Genomic DNA, 16,380 nt, shown 5'->3' on the forward strand with positions numbered 1-16,380 from the left:
GCAAACCAAGAAGCTGAGAGGTCCACCTGGATTCATTTTTTAATACAAAGGGACCTGTGGAGCTCCGTAAGTGTTATATACAAACTTCCATCAGTCATTGTGGAAGATGATAGCTTAAATAAATTCAAGGAAGAACTGGACAAACTTTTGGAGTGAATGTTTGGGCGAAATGGGAAGGGTTTTTTTGGCTGATGCTGTATAAGCTTGCTTTCTTACATCGTATGCCTCTACTAATGCTAATGCTAAAATATATTTCTAAGGTACATATGTATATATTTTAACAAAATATGCATACAATCTATAAAGTTTTTGTCATGTGCTGCTTTTACCATTTTTTTAAATAGTAAATAAAAATAAAATGTGGTGATAACAGGTTATTGATTAACACCTTAAGTTTTGCACAAAATGCAAAAAAAAAAAAAAAAAAAAAACCCACAGTGCCTCCTAGTGATTGTAAATTTTCACTTAATGCGAAGTTGACAAGAATAATATAGAGGGCATTCTTCTGGATTAAGGGAAAGCTAGCTGTATGGGTATATACTTACTTTATATAAGTGGGACCTGAACATGTTCCTTCTCCTGAAGATGAGAGTGATGAATCATCTACATATAAGCAAGTATAAAAATAAAAAATGTTATTAATTAAATCATTCTTATTAAATTAAAAATTATTGTCATTAAATCATTATTAATACAAGTTGAAATCTCAAAATTTATTTTAAATGCCGCATTGAAACTTAAAATTAGGTTGTAAGACTGGAATGATAATGGAATTCTTATTCAAAGGATTCTGGAAAAATTGCAAAAAGTATTATAGAATAAAAGAAAAACTGTATACAACATATAATCAATTTATTAGTCAATAAGAAAAGTACAATCAACAAGATGCAACTATAAAGCAGGGGCATCCAAAAATTTTGGCTAGGGATAAAAAAATAGGTAAAATGTTAAACGTCATGGATCACATGGATTCTTGTGGGCAGCATGTAATTGGCCACAAGAAAGTTTCTTACTATTAATTATGCATTTTTCAAAACAGGAGTTAATTTTATTGATCAACGTTTATACTAAAAGTTGTTCAATTTTAACATTTAATAATTAAATACGAAAATTCAACACATCATTAAACAACACTAACAATTAGATATTGGATTATGTGTATTTGCATTGTGCATATAATTTAATTCAATGTTACTAGAAACACTGCATATTTCATTAATCCAATCAGTTTTTTGAAAGATTAACCCTTTTCAGTCCAGCATTATTTTCACCGTCTTTCCCATGCAATTCAGCTCTATCGATAAAAAAGAAAAGAGAGGGAGAGAGAGACACAGACTACTCGAAATGCGATTCAAAATTATTTATTTTTGGGTTTACATGAGCTGATATATAACATAGCATGATATAAATATAAAATACATAAATATATATTTATTTATGCTAATATATAAATATTTGTAATATAATAAGAGAAGTTTACCTCAATATAGTACGTAGAACACTTCCATATGATACTCTCCAGAAATTAAAATGAAAACATCGAAAAACTTACATTAGAGTAACAAATAAGTTAAAAAATAAATAAAAATCAATTTATTTTTTAAATTGATTTTTATTTTACAAATATTGATATCAACACAGAACGTATTGAGCATTACAGCTCTGGTTCATACTGGCTAATATATAAATATATAATACATATTTATTATTTTATATATTACTATATATACATATATATTTTGAAAGTATTTGTAATCAATATAAAGAATAGTAATTTATAATGCAGCTACTAACCTCTCAAGGTTAGTAGCTGAATTATAAACATTACATAACTGCAAAAATACTATTATATAACTAAATACCATCAAACCAGCATCTCAAGCCATGCCACTTAAGAAAGCAGGCTGAAATATTTATCAAAATGTACTAAAATAAAGGTAAAGTACGAAAATGAAATATAATCAAATAAGCACAGGAAAAGCAGACCAAATAAACACACAAAGAAAGACAAAATAGAAATTACTGTCTGCATAAATCAATAGGTTCTCAATAGGGAACTCATACATGTACAAAAAAAATAATTAGTCACCAAAATTATCTGTTTCTAAGTCCCAATACCAGCTAAACCTTAATGTCAAATAGGGTAATAAATAAAACATGAATACATGTAAATAAAATTCGGAGTGTAAAAATATATAAAGCTAACTTAGGTAGGCATAAATTTTACAGTTAACTAGTATAAATTTCTTAACTAACAGCATAACAGAGGTTATGCTGTTAGTTAAGAAACATAAAATCTAAGGAGGTGTATCCAGTTGACATGGGTGAACACTGCAATGTTGAATCAGTTTGATGTGACATAAGCACTGGGAAAGCAAAAATGATGGTAGGAGTGTGTTTTAGGCCTAATGACTCTGAAGAATACAACGAACAACTGTACAGAGAAATAGTGAGCCAGTAAATCAGATTGTCTTAATGGCGGATTTTAACTTCCCAGATATTAAAGTGGAACTTAGCATTAGTAGAGGCATATGATGCAAGAAAGCAAGCATATGCAGCATCAGCCAGGAAAAAAAAAAAAAAAAAAAAAAATCCACTTCACCCCTCCATTCGTTCAAAATACCTGTCCAGCTGAGTCTTAAATTTATTTAGGCTATCAACTTCCACAACAAGGGATAGAAGTCTGTTCCACCAACCAACTACCCGCTGGCTAAAGGCAAATTTAAAGGCAATCTGTCTTTCCTCAATTTGAATTTATGCCCTCTCAGGTGATTATTCTGAGCAAGAGGAAGAATTCCATCAGCATTGAGCATGCTCAAGCCATTCAAGGCTTTATACACCTCTATCAGATCACCTCGCTGGTGCCTAGTCTCCAGACACTGTAATTTGCAAAACTTAAGCCTTCTTTGTAAGAGCAACCCTTTATTCCATTCACTAATCTTGTTGCCCCTCTCTACTCGTTCCAGCAGCTCTGCATCCTCCTTGACATGAGGCCTCCAGACTGGTATACAGTACTCAAGATGTGGCCTAACCATTGCTTTATACAAGGGAATAATCACCTCCTTATCCCTGCTAGAAAAATTCCTGTATATCATTGACAAGACACCATGAGCTACTCTTGCAGCCCATCTGCACTGCTCAGAAAACTTCATATCTGCCTGCACAACCACCCCCCAGGTCCCTTTCATTCTCTACCACTGTCAGTGTAGTACCACAGAGTTGATACGTTGCTCTGGGGTTGCTGTTTCCTATATGTAGTACTTTACATTTGTCAATGTTAAATTTCATTTGCCACCTCTCAGCCCATCTGCTCAACCTTTCCAGATCCTGTTGCAGCAGCATAGCGTCAGTAGTGTCCTTAACAACCCTGCCAGCCTTTGTATCGTCTGCAAACTTGGACATTAAGCTTGATATACCATCATCAAATTATTTATAAATACAGAAAACAATAATGGACCCAACACTGAACCCTGAGGGACTACACTAATAACATTAACTCATGATGAGCAGTGTCCACTGATTACCACTATCTGTCTTCTCCCCCTGAACCACCCCTTTATCCATAGCAGCAATTTGCCTCTAATGCCACACTGCTCCAATTTGTGCAGCAGCCTTCCATGTGCAACAGTATCAAAAGCCTTTCTTAGATCCAAGTATATAATATCAAAGTTAGTCCCTGCATCCAGCTCTTTTGTGACTGCATCATAGTATCCAATCAAATTGGTCAGACAAGACTTCCCCTTAACAAAACCATGCTGTGTCCAAGCTTTAACTGAAGTCTTGTCTAGATGATCCTGCAGTGCTTCTTTAACCAGTGCCTCCATTAATTTTTCTGGAACAGAAGTTAAACTCACAGGTCTATAATTACTTGTGTCAGCCTTTGATCCTCCATTGTGAATTGGGGTCACAGAAGTTCATGGGTACTTCCCCTGAGTCCAAAGAAGCTCTCATAATTATGGCTAAGGGTTTGCTTACTTCCTTTGCTGCCTCCTTTAATATAACTGGATAGATCCCATCCACCCCGGGTGCTTTTCTTGTGTTTATCTTCAACGGTTTCTCCTCCACTTTACTCCCAGTTATTTCAAGATTCTGTAGCTTACTGCTAGAGTTGAATACACCTCTGGCATTCCCCTTGCTGAATAACTCCTCATGTGTGAATGTCGATACAAAATATTCATTTAGTTTGTTAGCTACCTGAGCAGGATCATCAATAGTTGACCCATCAATATCAAGTGGACCAATCTGATTCATCCCCTTCCTTTTAGAGTTTACATAAGTAAAGAACTCTTTGCTGTTTTTTTTTGCATCCCTTGCCAAAGATTTCTCGTACTATGCCTTCGCCTGCCTAACCTCCTTTGGAACTTGGTTACAGACCAGCTTATATCTATCATAGGCTTCTGTGTCACATGTTAATTTATATGTATCCCATGCATTTTTCTTCTCTGCCATGAGTCTCATTAGTTCATCTGACATCCACTTAGGCCTAAACCTTGAACAATATTTCTTAGTTGGTATGTAAAGCCTAGTAGCTTCCAAGGTAAGTTCTTTGAATGCTTCCCATTTTGAATTTGCTGTTGGTAACATCATCAGTTGGTCCCACTGTATAGAATTTAAATACTGTCTCAGACCATCATAATCGCCTTTACGAAAGCAATAACCCTTCCCTTTACCCCTGATGGTAGTTACCTCTTTGAGTAAATCCCACTTCAGCACACTGTGATCACTGCCACCTAGTGGTTCCTTTATCTGCAGGTTTTTAATGGATGAAGAATCACTACTGATAATCAAATCAAGAGTATTACTCCCTCTAGTTGCCTCCCGAACATGCTGATGTAGAAAACAATCACCCAATAAATCCACAAAAGCCTTGCTAGTGTGTGAGTGACCAGCCCCCCAAATTCCAGTCAATATCTGTGAAATTAAAATCCCCCATTATAAGACTCTCTCTTATTTACTGGCCCACTCTATTTCCCTGTACAGTTTCTTATTATACTCATCAGAGTCATTAGGCCTATAGCACACTCCTACTCTCAATTTTGATCTCCCAATGCTTATGTCACACCAAACTGACTCGACACTGCACTGTCCAGCGATGTCGACTGGCTTCACTTCCTTGGATTTTATGTGTTAACTAATAGCATAACCCCTCCTCCCTTCCTATCCTGTCTATCCTTTCTGTAGACGTTGTTCTCCCCAAATTCCAGTTCTGCATTCCTTATATCTATGTGACACCACGTCTCTGATATCCCAACAATATCCACCTTTGATGCTTTCAGCAATACCTCAAATTCATCAAATTTATTTACCAAACTCCTAGTTGGTGTACATGCAAGTATACATGCACGATTACAAAATGAGGAGGCATGCTTGATACACATAAACAAAGCTGCACACGTGTAGCAACTGAATAAACAACACCGTAAATGCAGAGACACACTATGAACACCTCACTAGCTCACATTTGACTAAAGCACATTTATGTGGGTTACTAACATAAAACAATAAAAACAATTTCCAGTTGCATTCCTGCTATTTGAATCTGTTATAAACTGGTAGTAAACTCGATCTAATTGCATTTGCGATAATACCGATAGCTGGAATTGTGTGGGTTTTTACGTTATTATGGTTAAATGTGTTTCCCCTTCACTGATATAAAAAACATAAATACATTTTCAGAATCTTCTCTTCATTCCTATCGTGTTGCGTTCAGTTGGGGTGATTCCGCTTTTGACTGCCATTTCTTGTAAACACAAAGTCGAATCGTGCATAAGCGAGTTCGGTTGGTGTTATATACGATATCGTTCCCCTATTTATAATTCGTGTATGATCAAATTCGTGCAGCGTAAACACGTGTTAAACGAGGACTGACTGTACAGAGAATGGCAACAAGTATGGTGAAGGGAACGAAGGGATCCTCTTACCAAGAAAAGCATAAGTTCTGTAAACTCCAGTTTCTGGAGACTAGGCACCTGCTATTGAGGTAATCTGATTGAGGTATATAAGGGTTTTAAATGGTTTGAGCAGTCTCAATGCTGATGGGATTCTTCTTCTTGCTCAGATTACACACCTGAGGGGGCATAATTTCAAACTGAGGAAAGACAGTTGTAGAAAAGATTGGCGGAAATTTGCCTTTAGCCAGTGGGTAGTTGATTGCTGGAACAAACTTTTATCTGTCATTGTGGAAGTTGATAGCTTAAAATAAATTCAAGGAAGAACTGGAGGAACTTTTAGAGCAAATGAATGGGTGAAATGGGATTTTTTTTTGGCTGATGCTTTATAAGTTTGCTTTCTGGCATCATATTTTTTTTTTTTTTTATGAAAACCCCAAACACAAGAGATATTAGAACCTATAGCACTTAGTACCATGCTTGGGTTGGAGGTTGAGAAGACGAAAGGAGATATTTGTTGACATTAGACTTGAACTTCTGTAGACTGCAATTTTCAGGAAATACGTATGAAGGAAGATTGTTCCAGAAAATGGCAGTTGAATGTATAAACGAGGAAGATGAAAAGTTGGTTCTGTGATTTTGAAGTTGAACAGTAAATGGATGTTGGCTGGTGGTGGCACATGTTTGGAATCTTTTGAAAGATAGAGCGGGAATTATAGAAGCCAATTCAGAAGAACAGTGCCCATGGCAGTATCTGTAGAAAAGACATACAGCAGAAAAAGAACGTCTATGAGACAGTGAGTGGAGAGACACTGTTAGAGATGAGTCATTAATTAACCTAACTGCCCACTTCTGAATAGAATCTAAAAGCCTGAGAGAGGTTTTGGGGGCATGCCCCAGATGTGGGAAAAATATTCCATGGTAGGGCGGATTTGCGATTTATACAGAGTGAGCAGCTGTTTGGAAGAAAAGTAACGTCGAGAGCGAAAGAGAAAACCAAGTTTTTTAGATGCAGAGGAAGCAATATTTGTAATGTGCTTGTGCCAAGAGAGATTAGAAGTCAGGGTAATCACCAAAAGAGATATATCAACTTGCTTAGAAATTGGAGTGCCAACAAAGATAAGCATAGGAGCAGAAGAACCCTTTTTGTGAGATATAAGACAGGACTGAGTTTTAGAAGGACTGAAATCAACTAAGTTGTCTTTGCCACACTGGAGAATTACCTGGAGATCAACATTTAAGGAATTGGTAGTGGATATTCGAGACGTTGAAGTCGATTGAGCAGGGCGAGGTTTCTCAAACTTGAAAGTGGAATGCAATGTGCTATCATCAGCAAAACTATGGATAGGATTTCTGGTCAATTGAAGAAGGTCATTAATATATAAGAGGAAAAGGGTGGGGGAAATAATTGAACCTTGGGGGACACCAGCATTAGTGGAGAAGTTAGAAGACAGAGAACCATCTACCCTCAATGAGCAGTCAGTGAGAAAACTGGATAACCAATTACAAAAAACAGTTGGCAAACCATAAGATGGAAGCTTGTTTAGAAGAACTTTATGCCAAACATGATTGAAAGCTCTTGAGAAGTCAAGAGCAAAATTCGATGGAAAAGTTTGGTGAAACACAAGTTTCACCGAACTCTTCCATTGAATTTTGCTCTGTGTTTGACCGAACCTTTCCGTCGAATTTGTTCATAAATGGGTAACATAAGCCAGAATATCACCAGTGGATCGACACTGATGGAATCCACACTGGCAATCGTTGATCAGACGGAAGGAGTTGGCAGTTAATTGATTTCTCCATTAATTTGGAAAGAGTAGAAGTAATTGCAATGGGACCATAATTAGATGGCAGGGATTTGTTGTCCTTTTTAGGAACTGGCTGGATATGAGCAAATTTCCAAGCAGAAGGGAAAACACCTTTGGAATAAGAAAGTGAAAAAAGGCATCAAAGAACAGGAGTAATTTCGGGAGCACAGGTTTTGAGAACAAGTGGAGAAATACCATCGGGTTTGTTTGTTATTTGGTTTTTAGGAGCATTAGCAACTAAGGCCATATTGCTCCGGGGATAAGCGGTGGTCGCTTCCTGACCTTTCCGCATCCTCCGTATTTGGTGGTCACGGGCTCAAATCCAGGTCTAATCAAGAAGCATATGCTACGCACTGCTGCTCCTACCCACCTCGCTACGGAGGCACCACATACCATCAGGACTTTGTGGCTTTCTTAGCATCAAGTTTCATCAAAATCCTTCGGGCATCCTTTTGACAAAAGACCACAGGAGGCATTGAATGAAGCATGTTGGGAATGGTGGGAGGTTTTTTACCAAGATCATTAATATATGAGTTGGAAAAAAAAAAGGGATACTAGCAGGTAGGCTTTATCCTTGGTTGAAGTGACAATAGAATCATTTGGTTTTGACAGAGGTGGGAGCAGAGATGGGCAAAAGTTGCAGCCAATAGCGTTGGCAAGAGAACAGAATGCACGGCTACCATTAGGGCAAGAAGCAAGTTTTCTACTCTTAGCCTGTTCAAAATCTAGTTTGGATTGATTAATAACTGCTTTACAATTGTTGAGGGCTTTGGTGTAGGAAGAAAATGAAACTGAAGAATTGGAAGCAAGCTAATTACAATATGCAACATTCTTCTCTTGAACAGCCTTAGCACATTTATTGGTAAACCAAGGTTTAGATAAAGGACAAGATTTTAATGTGGAATAAAGGATTCCATTCCTACAAGAATAATTTCGCTGATATGATCTGAGCAAACATTGACATCAGAAATTTTGAAACAGTAATCCGACCAAGGAAAACAAATCTCGCAGCTCATTCCATTTTGCATTCTTGTAATGCCAAACAACATGAGGTGGGGAATAGCCATGAGATAGAGGCTCCATTGGAGAAGAGACAATCACCGAGTTGTGATCTGAGGTGCCTGAAGGACCACTCACTTCGACCGTGTACTTAGAAGGATTGTTAGTGAGAAAAAGATCAAGTGTGTTGGCTGTATGGTTGGGATTGTCCAGTATTCTGGTAGGTAAATGAACAATCTGTGCAACGTCATTAATAATTGCAAAAACCTCAGCATCTCAACCAGCTGGGTCTGTGTGAGTAGAAAACAGAAGCCTGCTGGAGTTGTGAACATTAAAATCTCCAAGGAAAATTACCTCACTGTTAGGAATGTTGCAAAGAGAGGAAGTCAAAGAATTCAAAATGATTAGCGGAGTTGGGAGAACGGTAGAGACAACAGATGAATTTGGAAGAATGAGGTAGAGAGATTTTAAGCCAGAGAAGATCAAAAAGATGAGATTCCAAATTAAAAAGTCTCTGACAGGGAATATCGGAATGGACATATGCTTAAATACCACCCTTGAGGGGAAAGGAATCATGCAGCAAATAATTTGGGCAACTGAGATGAGCAGTGGTTGAATCAACCGATAACCAAGATTCTGTCAGAAAAAACTACATGGGGTTTGGCATACTCTAATTGGAAATGGACATCATTGAGATTAGAACTGATCACGTACATTTGTGAAATGAACTAGGAAGTCTTTGAGAGCTTTAGGTCATTTCACAGATAAGTTTGATCTATTAGTTTCACAATTCATGGTGTAGTCAATAGTAAAAAAAAAGTGGGGGGGGGGACATGCTGTGTGAATTAATGAAAGTTTTGGATATGGTGTACACATGGTAAGAATATACCCAGATCCTTGATATAACGTGGCCTCGACAATGCCCCTCGCATATACACTACTCGGACTCCCTCCAGTGAGGACTTCCTCCTCACTATGTGGCAGAGTAGAGGTAGCAAGATTATACACTAGCTGATCTGGAAGCCTCCTAGAAAGTTACCAATAGGTCTAGTCCAGTGTACTAACCAGATATGCCTCTACTAATGCTAAGTTCAACAAATTTCTTGAATATCTCTTGTAACATTTTCCAGATGACTCACACTTCTACTCCGAAGCAGCTGTAACCATGCTGATTGCTACTGATAAACAGTACTAAACAAAGCAGCCAGTTAAAGAAGTTATACTAATGTGAGCTTTCTTTTGCTGGTATGCTGTTAAATAGGTTAAGTTGTATAAATTGGATCGCGCGTGCATGCGTGTGTGTGTGTAACTGTGATAAGTTGTATATGTTATCCTTTCAATTTGAAGATGTATTACTGCATAGAAGAATTCTAATGTTGCCAATAGAAGTTATCAAAGTAGTCTCCCAGCCAGTTATATAACTGCTGGTTCCAGGTAAACTTACATAAGCTAATTGAATAAATGTTTCTGTGTATTGTTTAAGAAGAATAACTTGCTGTTGCAAAGGCTGGAAAGAATAATATATTTAAATATGAAGGTCTATTTGAAATTTTGGCAAAGTTGCCAGGCAAGAATTCCAACTGAAAACTGTTGAAGATTTAATTTATTGATCTGAGAAAGAATTGCATGTTTACCAGATACAACTTATTGAATGTTTTGAACTTCAAGTTTATGTCAAAAGTAAAACAGCATTGACTGATGTGTGTAATGTATTCTTTTTGACTTTCATTTGTTAGTTATCCAAATATACAGTTGTTTACTTTTCTTTAAAATATCCGTCTTACTTACTTAATTGTCTTATTCAGAGCAAAATTTCAGAATATCAAGTTTCCTTGTAAATTTAATTTCATATGTGCATATATTCATGAGGTATATGATGCCTCTAGACCAATGCTTCTTAACCTTTTATCATTCACGGACCACCGGGTAGGGTTTCTTTAAATATATAAATTTTCCTGACAAATTTATAGTTTTATTTTATTATCAGCTCTGCTAAGTAATGAATCAGTGGTAGTAACATACGAATTGTAAGGGAAATTTTAAAGAAAGAAAAATTTATATGTTATCATATTTTTTATTGAAAAAAATAGAAGTAAAAAAGGGCTTTAAAAAGTTTAATGTGATGGTTCTGCCTGCTTTCTTTTACAAAGTAAACGGTTGATTGCCAATTTTAATTTTATTTGTGATTATATTTTACACTTACAATAAAATTTACCTTCCCACGGACCACAGGTTGAGAAACACTGCTCTAGGTTAGTGTTACAGGGTTGATTGGTTAGGTTTTATTGGTGCATTAGCAACTAAGGCTATAATGCACTACGTGTTACAGGGTGGAAAACCTAAATTTTTGTGGCATGACCTATGACATAACTGTTTTAAGTTAATGTGCTGTTAATGTGCATAACTGTTTTAAGTGTCATGTAAGGAAGTGATTTATATTGTGAAAAACTCTCTTGCCATGTCCATTTGTATCTTACTTTCCAAATACTCCTCTATTTCAAGGATGCAATGAAGTTAAAAAAAAAGCTTAGATAAATTCTCTATTAAAAATAATGTTATATATATATATATATATATATATAAAAACATGGGAATACTACCTGCACTTTGATTATGCTCAATCCAAGAAGTTTTGTATCCAACTATATTACAATGGTTGAGGCGGGCAAATGTTTCGGCTTCTCTTAAAGTCTGTTCAAAAATTATAAAGAGTGTGATCAGACAGAAAACAAAAGTTATATTCATTAAGATCTAAAATAAAATTAAATAAAACTAGAAGGGCTTCCACAAACTATAATTTTTAAAAATTTTATATCATGGAACAAATTCCACTTTCTTTCTCTGAATTGAGAAGTGTACAATTTTTTGAAATGCATTTTAAATGTGTACTTGAAATATCTTGAATTATGTCTGAATACTAAAATTATTTTTTAAGTAATTTTAGTAGTAATAGCATGGGTATTCAATAATAATTGAATTTATCAATAAACACAAGATTAAATATTTTGCTGCATAAATTTTAAATTAACTTAGTTTATTTAACCTTAGTTAAACTAAGTTTTTAGTAATGATTCGGCCAATGGACATTATATTTTATACCCTATGATGAATAAAAATAAAAATAAAAAAAAGACAAAATTTATTATAACAAACAGTGAGCCGAGCAGGCAATGGTGCAATACTATGACACGAAATAATGAAGTGTTTGCAGAAATATGAAAAATGTTACATGTATTTATAATTTTTTTTTCATGTTTACTGTTTATTATTAGGTTAACTGAAAATAAATTAAGCACTAGGTTAAATGTGTTAAGTACCAAAGCAACTAAGGCTACAAAGGGTCAGTATAATGTGAATGTAATAGCATATATTCTTCAGCTGGGTTGCTGTTTTCTGGATGAAAAACCCAATTTCCCAGGAGAAAAAAAATGATGCAACCCTTTCCTGAGACCAACTAACTCGGCCATATGAAAAGAGTGAATGGATAAAAATTCCCCGCATTATTTATAGGATTCAAATGTAGGCCTCTACCAAGTGTGAGACTGATCACAACCAGTGTGCTACTTTAAAAGACAATTAAGTTACTCTTTCTAGTGCAACTCTTAACTGCATAGTAGGTTATATTTTTAATATAGTTTCATAATGGATTAAGATGTTTATATCTGGAGGTTAGGAAAAGAATGAAAAGTTCACTGTTTTGTAAGAATAGTAAGTTTTTCTTTTTAGCATCTTTTTAACAAAAAGCTCTTTCTCTCTGGTATCTTTTTTAAGAAGAAGCTTTTTCCTCTTTGGCATCATTTCTGATTCAGAATAATTCGTTTATAAGTGTTATAATATATGCTTCAAGAATGAATGGTTATAATATGAAAGTTTTCTTAGCTTTCTCCATGTGACAAGAAATAGTTTGTGACAGCATTTATATTTCTAATGATCTAATTGTAATACAAAATTAATCTTCTTCTATATAACTAAAGACATGAAATCAAAGCATTTTAAATTATTTATTTAACCTCTTTTCATTGTTTTATATTATTAACTTTTTTTTTTTTTCTTTTTCAAATGAATACAATCAAACCTCTTATATATGAAGTTGCAAGATAACAGAAAATATCACATAGTGTCATTTATCAATCTATGCAGTAACGCATTTCACGTAAATTAAGAGCTAATTTCCCCGTAAGAAATAATAGAAAGGGGAGGTTGCATGCAAGGGCCAAGGCACAGGATTGAACTACCAATTATAAAGGGCGATAATTTTAAATCAGAGCCCAAGAAAATGGATATAACTTTGAAAGGATACTAGTGACATGAAAAACCTGGAAGACAAAGGCGGAGATGGATAGATGAAATTCATGAGTTTTTGAGTAGTAAATGGATGGCCAGTGCTCAAAACAGAAGAAACTGGAAAGTTGCTGGAGAGGCCTTCATCCTGCAGTGGATTGAAAATGGCTGATGATGATGACATGAAATTTACAAATAACATTCTTTATTCTCCAATGTTACTTAATTTGTCACAAAAAACGTGATAATTACCACATAACTGAAAACAACAAGGTGTGTTTGAAAATACTGCTGCAGTGTGTTGGGAATGACGTTGGGTATATGTTTCTTTTAATTTCTTCCAAAATAAATACAGTCAATTGTAGCATTGCCTCAGACACAGCCCCACAGAAAGAAGTCTAATGGCACTACAAATCTGGCAGGCATGGTAACCATATTCTTTTTTGAAATTATGCAATCCCTGAACAAGAGAGAGAAACAGCTGAAAGGTTAAGGCTTCTGTAAAAAACGGTGGGCCCATTTTTTTTACAGAAACATGGTGGATCACTGCTCATCACACTCTGATCTTCACAGGGAACAAGGGAGTTTCATTTTTTGAAAATAATATTCTTACTGCATGGAGATTTTCCATTCACTGCAGACAAATATCCCGAGAGTTTACATACCCAGTCAGATGAAACCAAGCCTCATCACAGAAGACTTTAACAACTAAGGGTCTTCATCCACTTTTTTCCAGTAACTGGCCTCAGTAATGGCTTCATTTTCTATAGTCTGGTGGCAAAATTTCCTGCACAACAAACTTTGAACAGAAACAGTTTTAATTTCCCCACTGCTACATGGCAACTATTGTATGACAATCCCATTTGTAGAACAAGCTTCAGAAGTGATTTATGTGGATTTATTGCCAGGCTTTCCCTAATCTGCGCTAAATATTCCTTTAGTTACAACAGTCAATGTGCAAACATGACTCACAACACTCACATTCCCAGCTTCCCAGAACATTTTCATAAGCTTCCACATTGCAAAACTCGATGGTGCCTTATGACAAAATTGCCTATAAAAATCATGTTACTCCACCATTAACATACTTCTCTATGCTGAATGCCATGTTCATTTATTGCTTATATAGCAGGTGGATTTATAATTTTACAGGTTTCGACAGATGGTGACAAAATGCATAAAATAATGCTAATGTAAACTTCACGTCTAACACTCTTTTACACAAAGTTATTTACATTTTCATGAGTTCTAGTTTAAAATGATCACCCTGTAAAAGATTATTTACATAAAATGTGTCAAATACCAAAAATTATTTTTATATAGTTGAGTGTTTTTAACTCATCAACAAGTGTAGGTGGGGCCTCTCACGCCCATGCTGAAATAAGTATTAGAGATTGTGTACTTCAAACCTTTGACCATTCTGTTCTCATGATAGTGAGAAGCAATTCACTGATGAAGTGACAGGAATATATCATAAAACATCTGATTTCCTTCTGTATATAATGTAAAACTTCAAAAAAAAAAAACCCACATACTGAGATGTGGGTTTTTTTTGTTAAAAGTACTTCACTTGTTAAAAGTACTTTATTTCTTCTTTTAATATCTCCATTGCCTATGCACTATGATGCTCAAGTAACAGCTACAGAAACAGAATGATTGATTGAAGGTAGCAAACAGCCACATTTCCATACAGAAGTCCTTGCCTATCATGACATAATATTTTCTAATAAGTCAATTGGACATGCTCAAAATAATAAATCTTTACATTTTATTCTCTGGAGATTCTTGGAGATCAGGTGTGTATGTACATACTTCCAATACTTGGTATCCTCCCTGAGATCCACTGAGTTAATAAAAAAGGTGAACCAGACAACATGCAATGGAAAGAAGCAAACTAACATTGAGATATTTCTAAGATAATTAACAGCACGTATCATACGCCTGTAGACAAAACATGAAGTGTTTCTTCGTACTCTGTAATTTCGTGCCATGATGACTTTTTGTATTTTTATGGTATTTTAATCAAGTTGTCAACTAGGTTTTGCCACTCTGTATAATTCTTGTCACAGCAGATTTCTCAGTATAGGCTATACTTGCAATAATGGACGTTTAGGAAGGGAGCAAGCAGTTAAGTTATGAAAGGCTCAGAATAAGTAAAAATATGGAATGAGTTTTAGCAGTTTGGTAAAAGCAAAGCCAACTTAGAAGGTGGCTACTACCTAAGCAGAGTGCATATAGCATTCAAAGGTTAAAAAAAATTAAAGGCCTTAACACTGGAGTTTCTTCAATATGATTTAATATAATTTCATGTTTTCAGAACTCACCTTTCTAAGGATATGATAGCCGTCTTTACATTTAAAATGTATTTTCTTTATGGCATAACGTGATTTATCAACTCTGCTCTCAACCTATCAAATAAAGAATATAATAAATATAATTAATACCAATTACATTAAAATGTGCACACCTAATAAATCTTTTTTCAGCACTCAGCTGTTTTTGATGACCTTTCAAATATCATATAAAAATAACGTATTACCAACAACTTATTATTTATGCAACACTAATCAGTTATTTAAATATTATAGCACTTGTCACTTAAATAAAAATTGAAAAAAAAAAAAAAAAATAAAAATAAATAAATAGGTACACAATGTGGCCACCTTATACACGTCCCAGTCAATCTGGTCCAACACAAAAATAGAGGCCAATCATAATATCATTTCACAAACTGTAAAATCTTGGACATGATTTGGGAAAATACTACTTGCTGGGAAACTAACCAAAAAAAAAAAAAAAAAAAAATCAGATTTTTCTGTTAAATAGGACAGTATTTTTAAATTTGCAATATATATACAGTGCTTTTTTTGGGACGGTACGCAACGGTATACGCCGTACCGGCACTTTTATTAACAGTGACATGTGACATTTAATAAATAAATAAATAAAAAATAAATAAAAAAAATAATAATAAAAAAAAGAAAGAAATAAATAAAAAAATAATAATAAAAAAAATATATATATACAGCAAACCCCCGCTATTCGCGGTATCTGTATTCGCGGTTTCGCATATTCGCGATCGTTGATTTAATATAAAATGAAACCTAAAAAATGTGAATTTTAAAGCGCCGTGAATATTTTCCGTCAAAAAAAAACATGGGCGTGGCTAGAATTATCTTTCCTGGTCAAAACAGCGCTCAGTGGGTGTGGGGGAGGGGTGACAAAATCGCGAGCGTGGATGTTTCTCGCTAATCCTTGTTCAGTATGTGTTATGCGCTTGTCATGGAAGGTTTCATCGTTTGCTTTTAATTTCTATGTTTATGAATTGAATAAATTTATCAATTTATAAATTGATATGCTTACAAAAATGATAAATCTACCGTTTTGCAGTGTAAAACAGACTT

At 35.0% G+C, this 16,380-nt stretch overlaps 1 protein-coding gene across 1 annotated transcript in view; it reads right to left on the bottom strand.

Annotated features, from left to right (window-relative positions):
* Positions 1–16,380, bottom strand: part of LOC150078657 (eukaryotic translation initiation factor 2-alpha kinase 1-like) — a 176,936-nt gene that overhangs the window by 71,439 nt on the left and 89,117 nt on the right. The window contains exons 9-11 of the mRNA XM_090382196.1: positions 15,301–15,384; positions 11,296–11,386; positions 546–603 (exon numbers count right to left, since the gene is read on the bottom strand). Coding sequence (XP_090238322.1) covers positions 546–603; positions 11,296–11,386; positions 15,301–15,384 — 233 coding nt within the window. The remainder of the gene's footprint in view (positions 1–545; positions 604–11,295; positions 11,387–15,300; positions 15,385–16,380) is intronic.

This window comes from Mastigoproctus giganteus, chromosome 10 (genome assembly GCF_048544385.1).
Source record: "Mastigoproctus giganteus isolate SK-2022 chromosome 10, ASM4854438v1, whole genome shotgun sequence".
NCBI classification, from domain to species: domain Eukaryota; kingdom Metazoa; phylum Arthropoda; class Arachnida; order Uropygi; family Thelyphonidae; genus Mastigoproctus; species Mastigoproctus giganteus.